Below are 22,539 nucleotides of genomic sequence, written 5' to 3'. Positions count from 1 at the left end.
GTTTTTAAATGGGTATACATAGTTTAGCCAGTTTGCATAATGCAAGATCTCCACAGTTAACACAATTGATCAAATAAAAGTTATTTTATGTACAGAACAATATTAGTCTGAATACCCAGTGAACAACTTGCAATTTAAAAAAATACACAACCTCAATATCACATCTGATAAACAATTCCTTCAATGTTGCCCTGGCATAGTAAAAGGATTTGAGTATAGGAGCAGAGAGGTTCTACTGCAGTTGTACAGGGTCTTGGTGAGACCACACCTGGAGTATTGCATACAGTTTTGGTCTCCAAATCTGAGGAAAGACATTCTTGCCATAGAGGGAGTACAGAGAAGGTTCACCAGACTGATTCCTGGGATGTCAGGACTTTCATATGAAGAAAGACTGGATAGACTCGGCTTGTACTCGCTAGAATTTAGGAGATTAAGGGGTTGGACAGGCTAGATGCAGGAAGATTGTTCCCGATGTTGGGGAAGTCCAGGACAAGGGGTCACAGTTTAAGGATAATGGGGAAATCCTTTAGGACCGAGATGAGAAAAACATTTTTCACACAGAAAGTGGTGAATCTCTGGAACTCTCTGCCACAGAAAGTAGTTGAGGCCAGTTCATTGGCTATATTTAAGAGGGAGTTAGATGTGGCCCTTGTGGCTAAAGGGATCAGGGGGTATGGAGAGAAGGCAGGTACAGGATACTGAGTTGGATGATCAGCCATGATCATATTGAATGGCGGTGCAGGCTCGAAGGGCCGAATGGCCTACTCCTGCACCTATTCTCTATATTTTTACATGTTTCTATGTTGCATCACCTGATTAAAATAAGTGAATGCTCAAGGCCAATGTGAGGATCTTAATTCTGTTGCTGTCCAGTATATCAGGCACAGTTTCGTCTTTATAGGATAGGAAGGGTTTAAAGGGATATGGGACAAATGGGACTCGCCTAGTATGCCAACTTAGTATTTGGCACTGAATCCTTGTTTCTATATGTTGTGTTACAAGGGGAATCTTTATATTTTTCCCGCTGCTAGGCAAGTCGCCTAAAGTCAGCCAATTGCTGTGATATTAAGTTGATAGATGAGTGCCAACTGTACTGTGGAAAAATTCAAACAGAACCAGCTACAATGAAGTGTTTTGATTGAATAAGTAAAAGAAAACGGTTTCCACTGGCAGGAGGAATAAAAACCACAGGAGAAACTTAAGGCAATTGGCAAAGGCTTCAGGGAAAGTTTGGAAGTTTTTGGAAATGGGAAGGATTGATTTGGTATGCTTGCCTGTATGATCTAGTATTTTTCAAACATACATTTTTGAAATTGAACGTTTGCAAGTGTAGGGGGGGAGAATAGAGGAATTTTAAAAACAGGAATTTATTGCATAGTTAGTTCTTCCAGAGTTACCGCAAGCACAGTGGACAAAATGGCCTTTAGCACTGTAAAAATCTGCAAATTGCGCAGACGACTGGAATTGGAATAGAATACTGCATACTGCAATTTTGGAAGACATCAGTGTTTCTCTTTAAACAGTGAGTGATGTGGTAAAAAATATTTTGTAACGTCACCAAGATACAATAGACATTTCTTAAAATTATTTTTCCTCTCATTTTAGGATGCAGAGAAGAGAACTCCTTTGCATGCTGCTGCTTATCTAGGAGATGCTGAAATTATTGAACTACTTATTTTATCAGGTATTTTTAGACTTTACCATTTACTCCAGTATTTTGTTAAGATCTTTTACTGATATTGCAGCAGGAGAACATAAGAGCTTCAGAAGATGCTATTTAGGACTTTTTATTTTGAAAAGTTAGTCGATGGAACCTTCAGTTCTAAAGAGTAATTTTCTAGTTAAGTAAGATCACCGACCCCATGGGCTTGAAATCTGCAGACCGTGGCATCTTAAAAAGTTATCTATGAATTTCATGCCAGGTTTGAGCTGGCTCGAGCCTCATTGAGGCCTTAAAGGACTGTTATGGGCAAAATTCCTAGCTAGACTGGGAACTACACATCTGCAAATGGAGAATATTGTTTGGGGATTCAGATAAATATATGACCTGATTCTAAAGTTTGCTTGAAACTGGAAAATGGTTCTCTGAGCAAGAGGGTTCAACCAATTTTTAATTTGTGAATTTGTGCTACATTATAATAATAATAAATGTTATTTAATGGGCGCCTTTCAGACATCTCAAGGACACCTTACATAGTAATCGGAATAACATATAATCGGAATATAACAGGTAATAAAGACATCACAGAGACACAAATTAAAAACAGATTTCAATCCAAAAACAGAAAATCAAAAACACAGTGTGAAGAGGGAGCAGCGGCAGCCAAAGCGCGCCAGAGTCCACTCTCTCTTCACGGCAGCCATCTTGGACACAGACCTACAGGACTACAATTAGACAAAAAAAATCATCCCCCCACAGTGGATAGCACTGTGGAGGAAGGCACAATGTCCAGTCCCCACCCCATGTTCACCCCAAAGTCAGGCCTATTGAGGCCACCGCAATTGCCTCTACGGAGGCCCAATGTCCCTGGCCGTTCTCACCGGGTGGTCTTGCCTCGGCGTCGGGAGAGTCCTTTCGGCGGCTGGGCCACCTGGAACTCTAATTGGCACTTGGTACTAAAATATTGCTGACTGGTTACTGTGAAACATGTTTTATTTTTAGCTTTTGGTAATTTTTTGCATTTCGAAGTTTGCGATGTTAAATATTCTTCAAGGTATACTCTATATAGTGTTTTTTCAACTGTTTATCAAAAGGGGAATGAGGTTTGTGACTTTTAAGTAGGCCTATCAACAACTGCACTGGTATCCTGCCATTGTCATGGAGGCCAGGAGAAATGCAATTTTAGTTGTTTTAAAAGGTAGAGAACAAATCATCTCACTTACTTGACTGCCTTTAGGTTCATTCAGGTAAAGGGCATATTAGTGCTTACCCAAGTAGAGCATAGTACATAACAACCTATTTTAGAGCTGATTCACTTCGTACTTTAATTTCTAACATAACATCCTGAGTTCTTGGTGATTCCTCTTCTTGTTAGCTATGTAATTGTTCACTGCTTTTCACAAAAGGGTGTGGCAGGACTGAAGGGCTTTAATCTAATCCATTTTTTGAAGGATTGCTTACATCGAACTGTTGGCCTATTTTGGGTATTTAGTATGCACGAATCCCTGTATTGTGAATTTGACAATTTGGCACCATGCTTTTGGTACACTAGACACTACACCCACCTTGCTCTTCTCCATTCAATGTCCCCTGGCTTGACATTAGTGGTAGGATGAGAATTTTGTCAAGCCTCTGGATTAAGGGTTGTCATGGGATACAGTTTTGCTGTTACTAATGACCCATTCCACATGTATTTCCACTACTAGGCTTGTTCAGAATATTTCTTATTAAACACAGTGATGATGAATATGATGGGTATTGATGATGAAGGTTATCCCTATTTTGAAGATGGATTTTGACTCTACAGATACTATGCAGTGGTCGCTTTCACATATGCTGCAGCAGATTAATACTTCTGATGCAAATTCAGAGTCTGGCAGCTATATTAAGGGTAATGTTTCACTTGTTTCCCAGGTCAAATGCTGATTTCAAGGCGCAGGCCATCCTCGTGTTATGGACACCCGGATATACAAACTAACTCCCCTAATATTATTAAATGTAGAAGTTCGATTTACACACATACATTCATTCCTCCAAGCGGCAGAACTGGTTTCTCTGTCTCAACTTTTAGTACAGGTGCACAACCTTTTATCCGAAGATCCAAATAACGAAAACCTCCGAATAGCGGCCATTTTTTCGGTCCTTGAAGAAAGGTCCTTGAAAACGTTCACCAAGGGCGGCCCGCAGAGGTGACAGCGGAACCTCCGGTCGGTCCTCGAAGAAAGGGGAACTAAATCCCCATTCATAAAAGGGAAGGTGAGGGTATATTGCGCGGGAGGGTTAATAATTGACAATATGCTGCTACCTGCCCGCTGAGTTAAAAAGTTCCTACGGTAGACTCACGATACACAGTGTTTCGTGAGTCTTGCGTGGGAACTTTTTAACTCAGCGGGCAGGCAGCAGCAGATTGTCGCTCGCTTCAGTTTCACCCCACCTACACCCCTCTGCTTCCCGGCCATGTGTGTGACCCCTTCCCTCCCCTCTCCAGCTCCCCGCCCATTGCACCGGCGCGGGGGCTTTGCACTGTCTTCACGTCGGCGACGCTAGCAGGACCGTGCCATTTACCGGAGACGTCAGGACCAACGGGACACCGACCCCCAGGCCCACTGCAAGCACGGAGATCCCAGAGACCCACAGCCAACAGCAGCCCAGCCCCGCTCCAACTACAGAGGAACCTGGGTTGCGGATGACGGGGCGCAGCTCGGGGCGTCGTAGTAGCCCATCGGGGAGCGGGTTCCTGTTGGTCTTGACGTCTCCGGCCACCTGCCATCCTCCGGGAACTGTACCGCCCTTGCAGGAGAGTTGGGTTGTTTGCAGTTGCAGAGGGAGGGGGCAAGGGCGGTACAGTTCCCAGTCTCAGCTCCTGTCCAGGGGGGTGGCCGGAGACGTCAGGACCAACGGGACACCGACCCACAGGCCCACTGCAAGCACGGAGATCCCAGAGACCCACAGCCAGCAGCAACTCCAGCCCAGCCCCGCTCCAACTCTAGAGGAACACGTAGGGGCAGAAGCTGATGGTGTGCAAGGTACGTCTTGTTCTTGGGGTGGCGGATGAGGGGGCGCAGCTCGGGCTGTGGGCAAACTGCCCCTTGTCGCCGTAGCGGCCCATCGGGGAGCGGATTCCTCTGGAGGGGGAGGGGGGTATTGTGCTGTTTGATCGCCCCCTGCTATCCCAGGGACAGGGAGACACAGCGGCTTTTTAGACTGGTGGGCAATCACCTCCAAAGTTCTGCCCACACAGTCAGTACACCTCTCCTACACTGCATTTCATACAAACATTTATTCTGCAAGAAAAAACTACATTGAAGACTCAAACTCGCGACCGAGTTTACTGCCGGGATCAAGGCGCAAACTCGCGACCTTGCGGATATGAGCCGAGCACTCTACCACTGAGCCAGCCATTAAAATCTACGCTAAAAACATTCCATTCCGAAGACCGACAAATTCTGAATTACGAAAAGTGTCTGGTCCCAAGGCTTTCGGATAAAAGGTTGTGCACCTGTAATTGTTCTTTCTTGTCAGCTTGTACATTTGATGCTATTCATTACCATACAATGGCGGAATGGTTATCATATCGACTGATATGTGTATTTTTTGATTCGCTGACAAAATCGACTAATAAATGTCCATAAAAACTAAACCCATTAACTACATTGGGAGCGACCTGTATTCTTGAGGAGAAGCAAGATGTACCATGAGAGAATCTGGTTTTGATGTGTTTATATATGGTGTCAGCAGTTTCCATCGTTGAACGGTAGTAGTAACCCCAGCAGTTTGCAATTTTATTGGCGCCCTGAGAAACTAACTTTCTTTCAAATTCCAGATCAACCTCTGTGGGGAAAGATGGATTTTGAATGCAGTTCCCAGATTATTAGTCTTATTTTGTTTACTGCATTTTTATTTCATCATGGATTATCTAGAGAATTCAATCGTAAGAATCCATGCAGTTATTTGGAATTGCTGGGAAGTTCTCCGCAGACCATTGTTAGTTATTACTTATAATTTTGTACTTTTAGGCGCTAGAGTTAATGCCAAAGACAACAAATGGTTGACTCCCCTACATCGTGCTGTCGCCTCGTGCAGTGAGGTAAGTACACATAGCATTTCTCTTATTTATTAGGATTAGAGATTGTCTTGAGGTTCATGTGCACTTTTACCACCGACCCAACAACTTTTTGTATATTTACTCTGGTTACAAGAACGCAGAAAATAGGAGCAGGATTAGGCCACTTAGTCCCTCAAGACAACCCCCATTTCAATATGTTCATGATTGTTCTTTGCTGGTCTCAACTGCTTTTTATGCCAGTACCCCATGACCCTTTATTCCTCAAGCTTTCAAGTATTTATATCTCAGCCTTAAACATATCTAAGGGATAAGATATATATGCATTTGGATAGACTGGGGCTGATGAAAGATGGTCAGCATGGTTTTATATGTGGGAGATCGTTTCTTACGATTTGATTTTTGAAGCAGTAACCACGATGGTTGACGAGGGCAAGACCGTAGTCTGGACTTCAGCAGGAATTTGATAAGGTACTGCATGGCAGGCTCCTTTGGAAGGTTGGATCGTATGGGATACAAGGAGAGCTAGCTAACTGGATACAGAATTGGCATAATGGAAGGAAGCAGAGGGTGTGGTGGAAGGCTGGTTTTTACAGTGGAGGCCTGTGATAATTGGTGTGCCTCAGGGATCACCGCTGGGCCTATTGCTGTTTGTCGATTATATCAATGATTTAGATGAGAATGTACCAAGCATGATTAGTAAGTTTGCAGATAACACCGAAAGTAGGTGGTATTGGAGATGGTGAAGATAACAGCAGGATCTTGATCAGCCAGGCAAGTCGGCTGAGGAATGGCTAATGGAGTTTAATACAGATAAGTACGAGGTGTATTTTGGGAAGTCAAACCAAGGTACGACCTTCACAGTGAATGGCAGGGCCGTGGGGAATATAATACAGCAGAGGGATCTAGGAGTATAGATACATATTTCCCTTTAAAGTGGCGTCACATAGATAAGCTAGTAAAGAAGGTTTTTGGTACATTAGGTTTCATCAGTCAGGGCATTGAGTATAGAAATTGGGTCGTAATGTTACAGTTGTGCAAAACGTTGGTGAGGCTGTATTTGCAGTATTGTGTTCTGTTTTGGTCACCTTCCTAATGGAAGGATTTCATTAATCTGGAAAGAGTGTAGAGAAGATTTATGAGATGTTGCCAGGACTCGAGAGCCTGAGCTACAGTGCATTCAGAAAGTATTCAGACCCCTTCACTTTTTCCACATTTTGTTACGTTACAGCCTTATTTCAAAATGGATTAAAAATGTTTTCATCAATTTACACCCAATACCCCAGAATGAAAAAGCGGAAACAGGTGTTTTTGCAAAGTAATTAAAAATAAATAACTGAAATATCACATTTACATAAGTATTCAGACTTTGCTATGACACTCAAAATTGAGCTTACGTTCATCCTGTTTCCATTGATTATTCTTGAGATGTTTCTGCAACTTGATTGGAGTCCACCAGTGGTAAATTAGATTGATTGGACATGATTTGGAAAGGCACACACCTGTCTATATAAGATCCCACAGTTGACAGTGCATGTCAGAGCAAAAACCAAGCCATGAAGACGAAGGAATTGTCCGTGGACCTCCGAGAGGATTGTGTCGAGACACAGGTCTGGGGAAGGGTATAAAACAATTTCTGCAGCATTGCAGATCCCGAAGAGCATAGTGGCCTCCGTCATTCTTAAATGGAAGAACTTTGAAACCACCAGGACTCTTCATAGAGCTAGCCGCCCGGCCAAACTGAGCAATCGGGGGAGAAGGGCCTTGGTCAGGGAGGTGAGGTAATTGAGGTTTGTGGTATAAACAGCATTTAAAAGACACTTGGACAGGTAATCTTCAAGGTTTAGAGGGGTATTGGTCAAATTCAGGCAAACTGGACTAGCTTAGATGGGCTTCTTGGTCAGCATGCTTGCATTGGATCGAATGAACTGTTTCTGTGCTGTATGATTCCATGATTCTGTGACTCTATTTAATGATCTGGCCTCCACCACTGAATTCCAGAGATTCACTGGCCTCTGAGTGAAAAAATTGCTTTACACCTTGGTTTTCGTTGGCAGGTTCCCTTCTTCGTGACTTTCCCACTAGTGTAAACATAGAAACGTAGAAACATAGAAAATAGGTGCTGGCCCTTCGAGCCATTCATTGCGATCATGGCTGATCGTCCCCAATCAATGACCGGTGCCTGCCTTCTCCCCATATCCTTTGATTCCACTAGCCCCTAGAGCTCTATCTAACTCTCTCTTAAATCCACCGAGTGATATAGATGAGCCTATCTCAAGACTGATGCAATCACTTGATTTAACATATCTGGCTCCGCATTGTTTCCTTTTAATTCACTCTTACTGTTTGTTTTGATATCACACACATTATTTCACTCAAAATCAATTTTCTCCCCTTTTACAGTTTTTTTTTAGTCTTCCAAGTTGGCGATATGCAGAGTACTGCCCTGCCAACTACAAATTCAGAAGATTCAGAAAATTCACTGCTGAATCCTAAAGAAATCCCAGTCCTCTGGTTTACTGTTAGCCTTTGCCACTTTGTATGCCTTTTAATTCCATTTGAATTGATTTATCATGCTTGGAGTAAAATTTAATTGAAGATTGGCTCAGTGGTGCTTGGTGATGCAGAGTTGTAAGCATGAATACTCTTTGAAGAAAATAAAAGTCCCACTTTTATTATGCTAAAGCCTTGAGGGCATCACATTAAGGTGAAAGGAGAAAGGTTAAAGGAGATGTGCAAGGGAAGTTTACTTTTACAGAGTGATGGATGCTTGGAACATGCTGCTAGGGGTGGTGGTGAAAGCAGATACAATAGTGGTGTTTAAGAAGCTTTTAGCTAGGCGCATGGATACGTAGGGAATAGAGCAATATGGATCATGTGCAGGCAGGTATGATTAGTTTATCCTGACATCATGTTCGGCATAGACATTGTGGACTGAAGGGCCTATTTCTGTGCTGCACTTTTCTATGTTCTGTGTTCTAATACGCCAAGATTTTATGCATTGGACAGCTATTGTGAGTTAGGTATAAGTTCTTCTATTGGTAAATGCACAATTGATGAGAAGCTCTCAGTAGTTACTGCAGCTGAATGGAAATTGTCTTATTTTTACTGTTGTTTTCATTTCTGTGCAATGTCATTTAGTCTATTTTTCACATCAGGTTTCCTCAGCATTTATGTTCTCCGATTGGCAGCCCTAAATTGCTTCCAGATCAAACTTAAATAATGATTCCTTCCCCAATTGAAGCCATTAAAGATATAATGATGTGCATTTGAAATGTTCATATGCATTTCTGTCATTATACGTGGGAGTGCTTAATTAATACAGGCAAGAAGACGAGCTAGCTTAAAGGTCAAATAGTGTTTGCAAAATGATGTGTCATTTTGAGTTGATTCTTTATGCACTCAGTCTGTCAGCATCTAGTAATTGAGACAGTACGCATTGTTTTCAAAAAATTTGTTGATTATTTTATGTATTTGGACATACATAAATGTCTAAATTATAATTCCTTTAGTCTGAAATTTCATTCGTAGAACCGGCCGATATTATAAAATAGACTGTGAGTAGTGCAAATTACTTAAAAATAAAAATAATTTCCCATTGTTGAATCATGGGGTAGTGCAGAAGGAAGTTGACAAAATAAGTTTGTCATATATTTGTAGGTTATTCACAAAGCATGTAGGCCAAAATCCACAAGCTATGGCTTTAAGGGGGAGCGAGCTTGTGTTTCTCTGCCATTATAAAACATGTTTACCAATCTCCATTTGTGTCCCAGCCTCTATAGTTCTGCTTGTGATTTTCTCTATTGCCTGAAAAAGGCAAAATTAATTGTTTGCTGCATATGTTCTGGGATGGTGAATTTGTAGAAGTGGCATATTCTTGTACATAATGGAACTGGAAGCCTGATGCTAACTTGTTATTTGCTTTGCAACTGGGAGCAGTTGATGAATGATATAGCTGGTATTTACAAATAATGGATTGGGACACCCTATATCAGAACTTCAAGCTTGTAGTAGTAGATTATAACTGACATGAGTAATATTTCAACAATTTATGTTGAAAAAGGAGGGGAAATGATGTAGCTCTCCAGATATCATAATTTCCCTGCTTTGACCTTGTGAAGTGCTCTTCCTGTCTTATAGACTTACTGACTGAAGGTAGGAATGACAAAACATTCCTGCAATCATGTTCTATGGGAAGCTCATTCTTCCATTACTGCATCACCCCCACATAGGATGTACTTCAAGTCTATATTCCAGGTTCATGTTTTTGAATTGAAAACAGAATCATTTGAATGTGTATGGAATTCTTGTGGAATTATTGACATGAAGATTACAGGCATTTGCTATTATTATTCAAAGAAACTGAAGGCAGTTTTAGGATCCTTGCACAGTAAGAGTTCAAATGGAGAATTCTAGTGGTTGCTGTCAGGAAATTGGCATGAGTCACTGTGCCTATCTGCAATATTGAACTCAATGCAGAATTTACAAACTTGAGCTACTTGCATGAGACTTCGAACAAGAACTCTCACAAAGATCCTGTGCTAAGTCTGAAGAGCTGCAAGAATTATTTCCATATATATTTTAATGGCAAGGAATGGTGACGAGAGGCATGAAATATCAACAAAATCTTTTCAAAGCATATTTTATTTTTATTAGCTTGTTAATTTGGATTTTTGTAAGGAATTTTTGCAACATTAAAAAAATGTTATGTCTGCAATAATGAAAATTATATGAAATTGAGACTGCACAAAGTTGAAAGGAAGACATTTGCAGGTGCTAATTATCAACCTTATTGTTGGGATTTGGAAAATTTAGCTGATGTGGGAAACAGTGTTTAGCAGTTTCTTTGTATGCAGTTGACGTAATTGCCATTAAAATTAGACATATTCAAACTTCTGTTATTTCTGAACAACAATGCCCATGTGCGGACCATCTCAACAAAGCAAAAATATTTTTTTGTTTCACAGGATCTTTGTCAAATAAGTCAAATTGACTCGATCGCAAGAGGGTAAATTAGGACAGACGATCAATGAGAATTTTTTTTGAATACCTAAAGGAGTCTTAGCAGCCAAGGAAATCGGTCATCATAGCTGTGGTGATTCTATTCAGGAATTAATCCAGAATTCCTAGAGAGTTATGGGACTGGGAAAGATTATGAAAAGGAAGAGGGGTGATACTCAGGATTGAATTGAATATTGAATTGAATACCTTTATTGTCATTCAGACCTTACGGTCTGAACGAAATTTCGTGCCTGCAGTCATACATACAATCATACAATAATAAACAACAATAAACACAAATTAACACCACCACAGTGTATCCTCCAAGCACCTCCTCACTGTGGTGGAGGCAAAAATCTTAGGGTTACTGTCTCTTCCCTCCTCTTCTCCCTCTGCGCTGAGGCGATTCCCCACGGGGCGATGGCACAACAGTCCCGCGGCTCACCGAACCCCGCAAACGGGCCGGCTCAAACACCGCGGCCCGGGGGTGGTCGAAGCTGCCGCCCTCCAGTCCAGCACACGCAGCCGCTGGCCCGCGGCTCAACCCAGGACTCAGGTCACCGCCGCCGCCAGAACAGCCATCCCAGCCACCGGAGCACCGTGTGGCTGGGACGGCGATAATCGAGACAATGATCAGAATTTGGCTTTTCTCTTTCTAATATTTAGAGAGTCAGGGTACTACGGCACAAAAACAGAAACATATCCACACTTGCATGCATGACCATTTTTCCCATCTATATTAATTCAAATTTTCGCCATTCGGTCGGTATCCTATGCTTGTCTATTCAGCTACCAGTCTGAATGACTATTAAACATTGTCGATTACATCCAACTCCACAACCCCCTCTGGCAGCATGTTCCAGATATCAGTCACTCTGTAAAATAAACTCTTTCCATGGGATCCTCTTTAGAACTCCCCGTCACATTAAACCTGTCCCCTCTTGATTTTGCCAATCCTACCAGAGAGAGAAGATTCTCACTATTCTTTATAAGCCACGTAATTTTATGTACCCCTTTCAAGTCATCCCATGGCCTCCTCTGCTCCAGGGAAAACAAACCCTGTCTGTCAATCGCTCCCCATACCTAAAGCCCTCCAACCCAGGGAATGTCCTGGTGAATCTCCTCTGTACTCTACAGTGCAATCATTTCCAACCAATTTTAGGGCGACCAGAAATACGCACAATACACAAAGTATGGCCTAACCATTGTTTTGAAAAGTTGTAACATGACATCCTAGCTCTTATATTCTATGCTCCAGACTATGAAATCAAGTGTGTTTTATTGTCAAATGTCCCAAAACAGAACAAGATTATAACTTGAAGTAGCACAACAGTTTGTAAACACAGTATTCAGTAGATCGACAATTAAAGGAAGTTTAATAAAGTATAAAGTGCAAAACAAAAACAGAACTCTTAAGTCCCTAGTGCAGCCAAGACAGTATGTTGTTTAGAGACAACACCTCCTATAGATCCCTTCGATGGTGGGTCCAGGACAGCTCCTAGGAGAGATGCATGCCCATGAATTGGAAGTTGTTGACTCTCTCCACTACTGACTTGTCAATTAAGACAGGTTTGTGGATCGTAGACCTTCCTCTTCTAAAGTCAACAATCACAATCAAGTCATCTGACCACCAGGGGCGCCGGGGAGATGGCCAGCCCTGCCGGCAGTCTGTTCGTTTTTTCATCTTTTTGTTATTTTAGCATCTGTGGGGGAAACTTTTTTACAAGCCCTTACCTTCCCGGAGATGTGATCAATTTTCGGATCACATTCTCTGGGCTCTGCGGCCTACCATCGCTGGAGCTGGGAGCCGCCTCGGACTGTCGTGAGCCCCACCGCGGGGCGCTGATTTAACATCGGAGTGGATCCCTTGCTTGGGATCACTCCCACCGCGGACTGCGGACTTACCATCAAGGGCTCGCAGTCTCGGGAGAGGCCGAGTTGGGAGCCCCAACGCCGCAGAAAGTTCGTCCAGCCCCGACGCGGGGTTCGATCGCCCGGCACGGGGGAGCTGACAACCCTCCGATGCAGGAGCTGATCACCTCGACGCGGAGGGCCCGAACGCCGCCGGCTACGGGAGTCAAGACCGTCCCGTCAACGGAGGGCTTGAGGCCCCCGACCAAGGAAGAACAAAAGGAAGAGACTTGAAATTTATTTCGCCTTCCATCACAGTGAGGAATGTGTAGGAGTCACTGTGGTGGATGTTCATGTTAAATTGTGTTTTTGAGTGATCTGTTGCTTTTAATTGTATGATTGACCTGGCCAGTGAAATTCCTCGTATGTTGCAAAACATACTTGGCGAAACATACTTGGCGAATAAAATCTGATTCTGATTCTGATTCTTGGTTTTACTGACATTGAGGGCAAGGTTGTTCTGGCTCCATCAATCAGATGATTGATCTCTCTCCTATGCTCTAACATCATTATCTGTAATCCGTCCAACAATGGTGGTGTTATGGTGAATTTAAAGAAGGAGTTGGAACTGTGTCCAGTTACGCAGTCATGGTTATAGAGTCAGTAGACCTGGGCCCTTGAGGTACCCCTCTGCTGATGGTTATTGAGGAGGAAATATTGTTGCCTATTTGTACCAATTGTGTTCTGTTGATGAGGAAGTCACGGACCTAATCGCAAGAGGATTTGTAGAGACCCAGGTCACCTGACTTGGTAGCAGGGAATGATGGTGATGAATGTCGAGCTGTAGTCTATGAACAACAACCTGACATATGTGTTTTTATTGTCCAAAGGTTCTAGTGCAGAGTGGGAAGCCAGCGAGCATGCACCCCCTGTTGATCTATTGTGGCAGTAGGCAAATTATAGTGGGTCCTGGATCTTGCTGAGGTCGGAGCTGATATGCGCCACAACCAACCCTTCAAAACACTTGATCACCACGCACATTTAGGGCGACACGGTGGCGCAGCCCCACAGACCCAGGTTTGATCCTGACTATGGGTGCTTGTCTGTATGGAGTTTGTATGTTCTCCACGTGATCTGCGTGGATTTTCACCGAGATTTTCGGTTTCCTCCCACACTCAAAAGACGTAGAGGTTTGTAGGTTAATTGGCTTGATATAAATGTAGAATTTTACCTAGTGTGTGTAGGGTTGTATTCATGTGCGGGGATCGCTGGTCGGTGCGGACTCGGTGGGCCGACGGGCATGTTTTCGCGCTGTATCTCTAAACTAAATTAGTGCCTCTAAATGGTAGTCATTGAGGCAAGTCAGCTTATTCACTCTTGAGCAACGATGACATTGATGTCATTTTGAAGCAGATGGGAACCTCAGACCTCAGTAATGAGAGGTTGAAGATGTCTGCAAAAACTCCAGGCAGTTGGTCCATGCAGGTTTTGAGAATGTGGCCAAGTACACAGAGACAACATAGAAACATAGAAACATAGAAATTAGGTGCAGGAGTAGGCCATTCGGCCCTTCGAGCCTGCACCGCCATTCAATATGATCATGGCTGATCATCCAACTCAGTATCCTGTACCTGCCTTCTCTCCATACCCTCTGATCCCCTTAGCCACAAGGGCCACATCTAACTCCCTCTTAAATATAGCCAATGAACTGGCCTCGACTACCCTCTGTGGCAGAGAGTTCCAGAGATTCACCACTCTGTGTGAAAAAAGTTCTTCTCATCTCGGTTTTAAAGGATTTCCCCCTTATCCTTAAGCTGTGACCCCTTGTCCTGGACTTCCCCAACATCGGGAGCAATCTTCCTGCATCTAGCCTGTCCAACCCCTTAAGAATTTTGTAAGTTTCTATAAGATCCCCTCTCAATCTCCTAAATTCTAGAGAGTATAAACCAAGTCTATCCAGTCTTTCTTCATAAGACAGTCCTGACATCCCAGGAATCAGTCTGGTGAACCTTCTCTGCACTCCCTCTATGGCAATAATGTCCTTCCTCAGATTTGGAGACCAAAACTGTACGCAATACTCCAGGTGTGGTCTCACCAAGACCCTGTACAACTGCAGTAGAACCTCCCTGCTCCTATACTCAAATCCTTTTGCTACGAAAGCTAACATACCATTCGCTTTCTTCACTGCCTGCTGCACCTGCATGCCTACTTTCAATGACTGGTGTACCATGACACCCAGGTCTCGCTGCATCTCCCCTTTTCCTAGTCGGCCACCATTTAGATAATAGTCTGCTTTCCTGTTTTTGCCACCAAAATGGATAACCTCACATTTATCCACATTATACTGCATCTGCCAAACATTTGCCCACTCACCCAGCCTATCCAAGTCACCTTGCAGTCTCCTAGCATCCTCCTCACAGCTAACACTGCCCCCCAGCTTAGTGTAATCCGCAAACTTGGAGATATTGCCTTCAATTCCCTCATCCAGATCATTAATATATATTGTAAATAGCTGGGGTCCCAGCACTGAGCCTTGCGGTACCCCACTAGTCACTGCCTGCCATTGTGAAAAGGACCCGTTTACTCCTACTCTTTGCTTCCTGTTTGCCAGCCATTTCTCTATCCACATCAATACTGAACCCCCAATGCCGTGTGCTTTAAGTTTGTATACTAATCTCTTATGTGGGACCTTGTCGAAAGCCTTCTGGAAGTCCAGATACACAACATCCACTGGTTCTCCCCTATCCACGCTACTAGTTACATCCTCGAAAAATTCTATAAGATTCGTCAGACATGATTTACCTTTTGTAAATCCATGCTGACTTTGTCCAATGATTTCACCACTTTCCAAATGTGCTGCTATCCCATCTTTAATAACTGACTCTAGCAGTTTCCCCACTACCGATGTTAGACTAACTGGTCTGTAATTCCCCGTTTTCTCTCTCCCTCCCTTCTTAAAAAGTGGGGTTACGTTTGCTACCCGCCAATCCTCAGGAACTACTCCAGAACATGCATGCCATATGCCTTCTTCAAATATGCATGTGTTGCCATTTTAAGGAAACTATGAATTTTTAAACCCAAGTTATCTCTGTTCACTGACATTCCTTAGGGCCTTAACATTTACAATACACATCCCGTCTTATTTAACTTCCCAAAATGCATCACATCATATTTGTCGGGATAAACTTCCATTGGTCAATGCTCCACCCAATTTTCCATCAGATCTATATTTTTCTTCCTATCCGATTAATATTCTGCTTGCTATCCAATCACCTACAATTTCCATGTCACCCCCGAACTCATTAATTGTACCTCCACTTGAATGTTGAATGACAATTTAGTGAGACAGATCATCAAGAGATGTAATAATATGGGTGCTGATAAAAAGCCATTACCAATGATTTTGTGACTGAGACTAAATTAATAAAAATGGATCGATGACAGTTTAGCGATACAGCACGGAAACAGGCCCTTCAGCCCACCAAGTCGGCACCGACCAGCAATCCCCGCACATTAACACTATCCTATACACACTAGGGACAATTTACATTTATAGCAAGCCAATTAACCTACAAACCTGTACATCTTTGGAGTGTGGGAGGAAACCTAAGATCTCAGAGGAAACCCACACGATCACGGGGAGAACGTACAAACTCCGTGCAGACAGCACCCGTAGTCGGGATTGAACCCGGGCCTCTGGCTCAGCAAATGCTGTAAGGCAGCAGCTCTACAGTTGCGCCACCGTGCTGCCGCAAGTATGCAGAAATTCATGTATCTTTTCACTATATGTCGGCACACATGCCAATACTATACCAATACCAATATCAAACTTAGTGTTTCAAGCAGTGCAGGATAGGTTTAATCTGATTGCCCATCAGCTACTATTTGTGGGAAACTTCCTTCCTCTTACTTGAAGTGACTCATTGAATATTTTTAGAAATCCGTTTGTTTCCTGTCTGATCTAGTTGGAATATTAATTTTATAGCTCCATTCCAAGCTGTTTTAGTCTGCTGGGACATCTATTTCTGCAAAAATAAATAGTATACTTTGAGTACTGGAGAGAAATAAATTATGTTTACATAAGTTCCTTAAATTCAGTCCAGATGGCCAGTGCGTGTTCTATTGTTTATTCAATTTATGATGTATTATAACCTATCCAACTGTTTATTTCAATGTAGGATGCAGTTCAGGTGCTTTTGAAACATTCTGCTGATGTGAATGCTCGTGACAAAAACTGGCAGACTCCATTACATATTGCTGCTGCAAACAAGGCTGTGAAATGTGCAGAAGCTCTTGTTCCTCTTTTAAGTAACGTAAATGTCTCCGACCGAGCTGGGAGAACAGCTTTACACCATGCTGCCTTCAGTGGACATGTAGAGGTATTCTATTTTAAAATTGTCTAACATTGAAGATTTTGGAATACAATGTTTTAATTAAAGACAACTTTCTTTGTATGACTTAGAGAGTGAACAGTTATCAAATTTTGCTTTTCTAACTTTCGCACACCTTTTAATGTTTTATAATTTGCATGCAAAAAAATCCCAACTGCTTGGATGAGAGAGCATCTGAAGGAATAAATGTTTAGAAAGAGAAAGATCCTATACATTGGTTCTGCAAGAACAACAAGAGTTCAAATATGATTGAAAAACTATTCATTTAATGCAACAATTATAGACTGACAAGTTTTGCATTCCCAACTATTGAATCTATAACCTAATATGATATGATAAAATACTATGATTTTAGTGCCAGTTTTTCCAAAAAATAACTAATCATTTTAATTAATAATTATACTTGTCTACTTTAAGAAATAAATTCATTCCCCCGCCATTAATTTAGAAACTTCTTTGAAATTAACTTCACAACAAAACAAAATTATCACCGAGATGAATTGATAATCTCTGCTTTCACAACTTTAATTAGTGATTTGCATTCAACTTTTTAGGCCCAATTTAAATTTGAGGACATGGGAAAATGCAATGCCAATTTACAAAAAAGACATAAAGTGCTGGAGAAACCCAGTGGGTCAGGCAGCATCTCTGAAGAACATTGATAGGAGACTGAAGAAGGATCCCAATTAGACACATCATCTATCCATGTTATCCAGAGATTCTACCTGCCCTGCTGAGGTATTCCAACACTTGCAATTTAATTTTGGTTGCTTTATACAACATCATAATTGTTTATCCTTACTGTGAACATTAACATTTTTCTGGAAGAATCAACAGCATCTTTATTTACAGAAGTGATGTTTAATCATGGAATACAAGTACAATGTAATCCTAAACTGAATTTAGTTCAACTAATTTTTTTCTAGATGGTTAGTTTGCTTCTATCCAGAGGTGCTAACATCAATGCCTTTGATAAGAAGGACCGACGAGCTATTCACTGGGCTGCCTACATGGGTATGTTGTTACAACGATTCTTCAATTCCTGTGTTTTAAATTTTGACAAGAAGTCTTGGGGTGGGTTTAAAAAATATTAAATCAGGCATAAAATGGAATGGTGGGCTGAAAGGTGTGCACAGTTTCATTAGGAGTATGTGCTTTAGTTAATGTAATGCAAGGGAAACCAGCTAAGATGGCAATTAAGCCCTTTTGCAGAATATGTTCTATATTAAATGCAATTTGGGGAATCCAAACTGCGTGTTAAACTTTCAGTTTATTTGCACATTTTATTTTAAAAAAACAATGGTTTCAGTGTGTTATGATGTAGTTGTTCCTTTGTGTTTTAACTAATTGCGTAAAAGTCACTACAGAAGCAGCCAATTCAGCAGGCTGAACAATGCTGTGTTTTATGTTCTTCATGAATATTCTCCCACTGTCCGCTGCCATCCTATTTCATCTTGCTCTTTCAAAACATTCTTTCCTATCTCATGGATATGTCGGGTTCTGCAAAAGTGCCACTTGCCTAAGCATATCCTTACGATAGAATATTCCAGATGTAACTACTTCAGGGTTACAAGGTTGCACCAGAATTCCTTATTAGATTTACTGATGATGATTTATTATTTGGCCCTCATTCTGGATTTGTGCAAGTGGAATTCTCTCTGTTACCCCTTCAATCTCCTTCATGTGGACATATGAATAAGGAACAAAAATCAGCCATTTCGTCCTGTTCTGGTGTTTAATGAGATTGGTTGATTTGATTGTAACTTCATCTCTGCATTTTTAACATCTTCACATTTTATCAGAAGTCTTATCTACTTCTGCCTTAAACATAGGCAAAGACTTTGAACCGCACTTTAAAGGCTGGTGGCTCGTGAGGCTACAAAGGCTCATGATAACATTTTTAGTTCCCTTATTTATGTTGTAAATGGTCAATCCTTTATGTGAAAACAGTCACTCCTTATTTTTACATTCCCTCACAAGAGGAAGCATTATCTCCATATCCACCCAGTTAAGAACCCTCAGTCATGTATGTTTCAATGAGATTCCACTTCTCTCTTAACTCCTTCTCCTAGCCTGTCCGACCTTTCCCCAAAAGACAACTCGCCCGTTACTGCTATAAATAAACCTGTTGCGTTCCTTCTGACATATTTCCTTACAGGAGTAAAATGCCATAAAACTGTACTCAGGAAGTGATTTCACCAATATTCCATATTAATAACGCATAAATGCCTATGTTGAATTCTTCTGGCAATAAACAATAATGTTCTGTCAGCATTCTTAACTGCTCTCTGCACCCATATACAATACTTCTGTAAATCATTCTCAAGCATAACCAGATCCCTGTGCATTTTAGGGCTCTACAATCTCTCAGCAGTTTCTCAAGAGTTTCTTTTTTAAATTTTGCTTGTTAAATTGGACAATTTCACATTTTCCTGCATTAAACTCCATTTGTCTGGTTTTACGCATGCACAACCTATTCCTAATCAATTGTAGGTTTCTTATGTCCTCTTCACTTCCTTGCTAATCTTTATTTTAATTTAGCAAGCATTGAACAGATATTTGGTAAGGTCATCAGCCTCGAATGTTAACCGTGTTTCTCTTTCCACAGCTGCTGCCTGACTTTTAGTGTGTTTTCAGCATTTTGTTATTTCCAATTTCCTGCCCTTTTTTTGAAAAAGGAGTTGTATTTGTAATTTTTGAATCTAATGGAACCTTGCCAAAAGCCAGGGAATTTTGGAAAACTAAAAGCAATCTATCTGCTATCTAACTAAACACTTTTAAGACCCTTAGATGATGTCCACCAACACTCAGAGATTTGTGTGATAGGTGCAATAATTTGTTCAGTACAGGTGCACAACCTTTTATCCGAAGATCCAAATAACGAAAACCTCCGAATAGCGGACATTTTTTCGGTCCTTGAAGAAAGGTCCTTGAAAACGTTCACCGAGGGCGGCCCGCAGAGGTGACAGCGGAACCTCCGGTCGGTCCTCGAAGAAAGGGGAACTAAATCCCCATTCATAAAAGAGGTGAGGGTATATTGCGCGGGAGGGTTAATAATTGCCAATATGCAGCTGCCTGCCCGCTGAGTTAAAAAGTTCCCACGGTAGCACGATACACAGTGTATCGTGAGTCTTGCGTGGGAACTTTTTAACTCAGCGGGCAGGCAGCAGCAGCAGATTGTCGCTGCCTTCAGTTTCACCCCACCTACACCCCTCTGCTTCCGGCCATGTGTGTGACCCCTTCCCTCCCCTCTCCAGCTCCCCGCCCATTGCACCGGCGCGGGGGCTATGCACTGTCTTCATGTCGGCGATGCTAGCAGGTCAGTGCCAGTCACCGGAGACGTCAGGACCAACGGGACACCGACCCCCAGCAAGCACGGAGATCCCAGAGACCCACAGCCAGCAGCAGCCCAGCCCCGTTCCAACTCCAGAGGAAAACTGCAAACTGGCCGGAGACGTCAGGACCACCAGAAGCCGCTCCCCGATGGGCCGCTACGGCGACAAGTGGCAGTTCGCCCACAGCCCCCTCATCGGGACACCGACCCCCAGGCCCACTGCAAGCACGGAGATCCCAGATCAGCAACTCCAGCCCCGCTCCAGCTCCAGAGGAACACGCTCCCCGTATGGGCAGAAGCTGATGGTGTGCAAGGTACGTCTTGTTCTTGGGGTCGCGCAGCTCGGGCTGTGGGCGAACTGCCACTTGTCGCCGTAGCGGCCCATCGGGGAGCGGCTTCCTCTGGAGTTGGAGGGGGAGATTGTGCTGTTTGATCGCCCCCTACTATCCCAGGGACAGGGAGACAGGACGTTCACCGAGGGCGGCCCGCAGAGGTGACAGCGGAACCTCCGGTCGGTCCTCGAAGAAAGGGGAACTAAATCCCCATTCATAAAAGAGAAGGTGAGGGTACATTGCGCGGGTGAGTAGGAATCCCAAGACAAAGTTGAGTGAGCGTTCACCGAGGGTGGCCCGCAGAGGTGACAGCGGAACCTCCGGTCGGTCCTGGAAGAAAGGGGAACTAAATCCCCTTCATAAAAGAGAAGTGGAGGGTATATTGCCCGGGAGGGTATATCGCCTACCTGGAAGAAACCGGACATTTTTTCCAGGATGTCGTCTGCTCACCAAAGCTCACGTTTGGCGCCAAACGCACGTCGCCTCTGCTGCACACGGATATAAGAGTGTGAAAAGGTCGCCTTAGGCCGCCTAAGGGCATGTAGCCCCGCTAGGGTGACATGAGTGCGAGAGGTGATTCAATGCTGCGGTCACATTTACAAATTCAGGAATTCATTCAACACACTGCATTTCATACAGACATTTATTCTGCAAGAAAAAACTACATTGAAGACTCAAACTCGCGACCGAGTAACTGCCGGGATCAAGGCGCAAACTCGCGACCTTGCGGATATGAGCCGAGCACTCTACCACTGAGCCAGCCATTAAAATCTACGCTAAAAAAAATCCATTCCGAAGGCCGACAAATTCCGAATTACGAAAAGTGTCTGGTCCCAAGGCTTTCGGATAAAAGGTTGTGCACCTGTACCAGTTTCTTGGATACTGATTTTTTTTTAACTTCCACCCTCTGAAATCGATAGCTATGAAATCGATATGCAGCAGGATCTTGATCAATTGGCCTGATGTGCTGAGGAATAGTTGATGGAATTTAATACAGAGAAATGTGAGGTGTTGCATTTTGGAAAGTTTTAACAAGGGGAAAAGATTTAATAGGAATCTGAGGGGTAACATTTTCATGCAAAGGCTAATGCTGAGCTGCCGGACGTGGGAGTTGAGGCAGGGACTATTGCAATGTTAAAGAAGCAATTAGACAGGTTTAGAGGAATATATGGGCAAAACACAGGCAAGTGGGACTAGTTTAGATGGGACATGTTGATTGGTGAGGTCAAGTTGGGCCGAAGAGCCTGTTTCTACACTACGAGTCTATGACTAATAGACAATAGGTTCAGTAGTAGGCCATTCGGCCCTTCGAGCCAGCACCGCCATTCACTGTGATCATGGCTGATCATCCACAATTAGTAGCCCGTTCCTGCCTTCTCCCCATATCCCTTAACTCCGCTATCTTTAAGAGCTCCATCTAACTCTCTCTTAAAAGCATCCAGAGAATCGGCCCCCACTGCCTTCTGAGGCAGCGAATTCCACTGATTCTCAACTCTCTGGGTGAAAAAGTTTTTCCTCATCTCCGTTCTAAATGGCCTACCCATTATTCTTAAACTGTGCCCCCTGGTTCTGGACTCCCACAACATCGGGAACATGTTTCCTGCCTCTAGCGTGTCAATCTTATATGTTTCAATCAGATACCCTCTCATCCTTCTAAATTCCAGTGTATACAAGCCCAGTCGCTCTATTCTTTCAACATATGACAGTCCCGCCATCCCGGGAATTAACCTCGTGAACCTACGCTGCACTCCCTCAATAGCAAGAATGTCCTTCCCCAAATTTGAAGACCAAAACTGCACACAATATTCCAGGTGTGGTCTCACCAGGGCCCTGTACAACTGCAGAAGGACCTCTTTGCTCCTATACTCAACTCCTCTTGTTATGAAGGCCAACATGCCATTAGCTTT

At 42.9% G+C, this 22,539-nt stretch overlaps 1 protein-coding gene across 6 annotated transcripts in view; it reads left to right on the top strand.

Annotated features, from left to right (window-relative positions):
* The window catches only part of ankrd28 (ankyrin repeat domain 28), a 210,697-nt gene that overhangs the window by 81,127 nt on the left and 107,031 nt on the right, over positions 1 to 22,539 (top strand). For all 6 annotated transcript variants that reach the window (XM_033050798.1, XM_033050785.1, XM_033050777.1 and 3 more), the window contains 4 exons: positions 1,606 to 1,684; positions 5,677 to 5,747; positions 16,754 to 16,954; positions 17,893 to 17,980. In XM_033050798.1, coding sequence (XP_032906689.1) covers positions 1,606 to 1,684; positions 5,677 to 5,747; positions 16,754 to 16,954; positions 17,893 to 17,980 — 439 coding nt within the window. The remainder of the gene's footprint in view (positions 1 to 1,605; positions 1,685 to 5,676; positions 5,748 to 16,753; positions 16,955 to 17,892; positions 17,981 to 22,539) is intronic.

This window comes from Amblyraja radiata, chromosome 2 (assembly GCF_010909765.2).
Source record: "Amblyraja radiata isolate CabotCenter1 chromosome 2, sAmbRad1.1.pri, whole genome shotgun sequence".
Taxonomy (NCBI): Eukaryota; Metazoa; Chordata; class Chondrichthyes; order Rajiformes; family Rajidae; genus Amblyraja; species Amblyraja radiata.
This window is presented reverse-complemented; position numbering and strand designations above follow the sequence as displayed.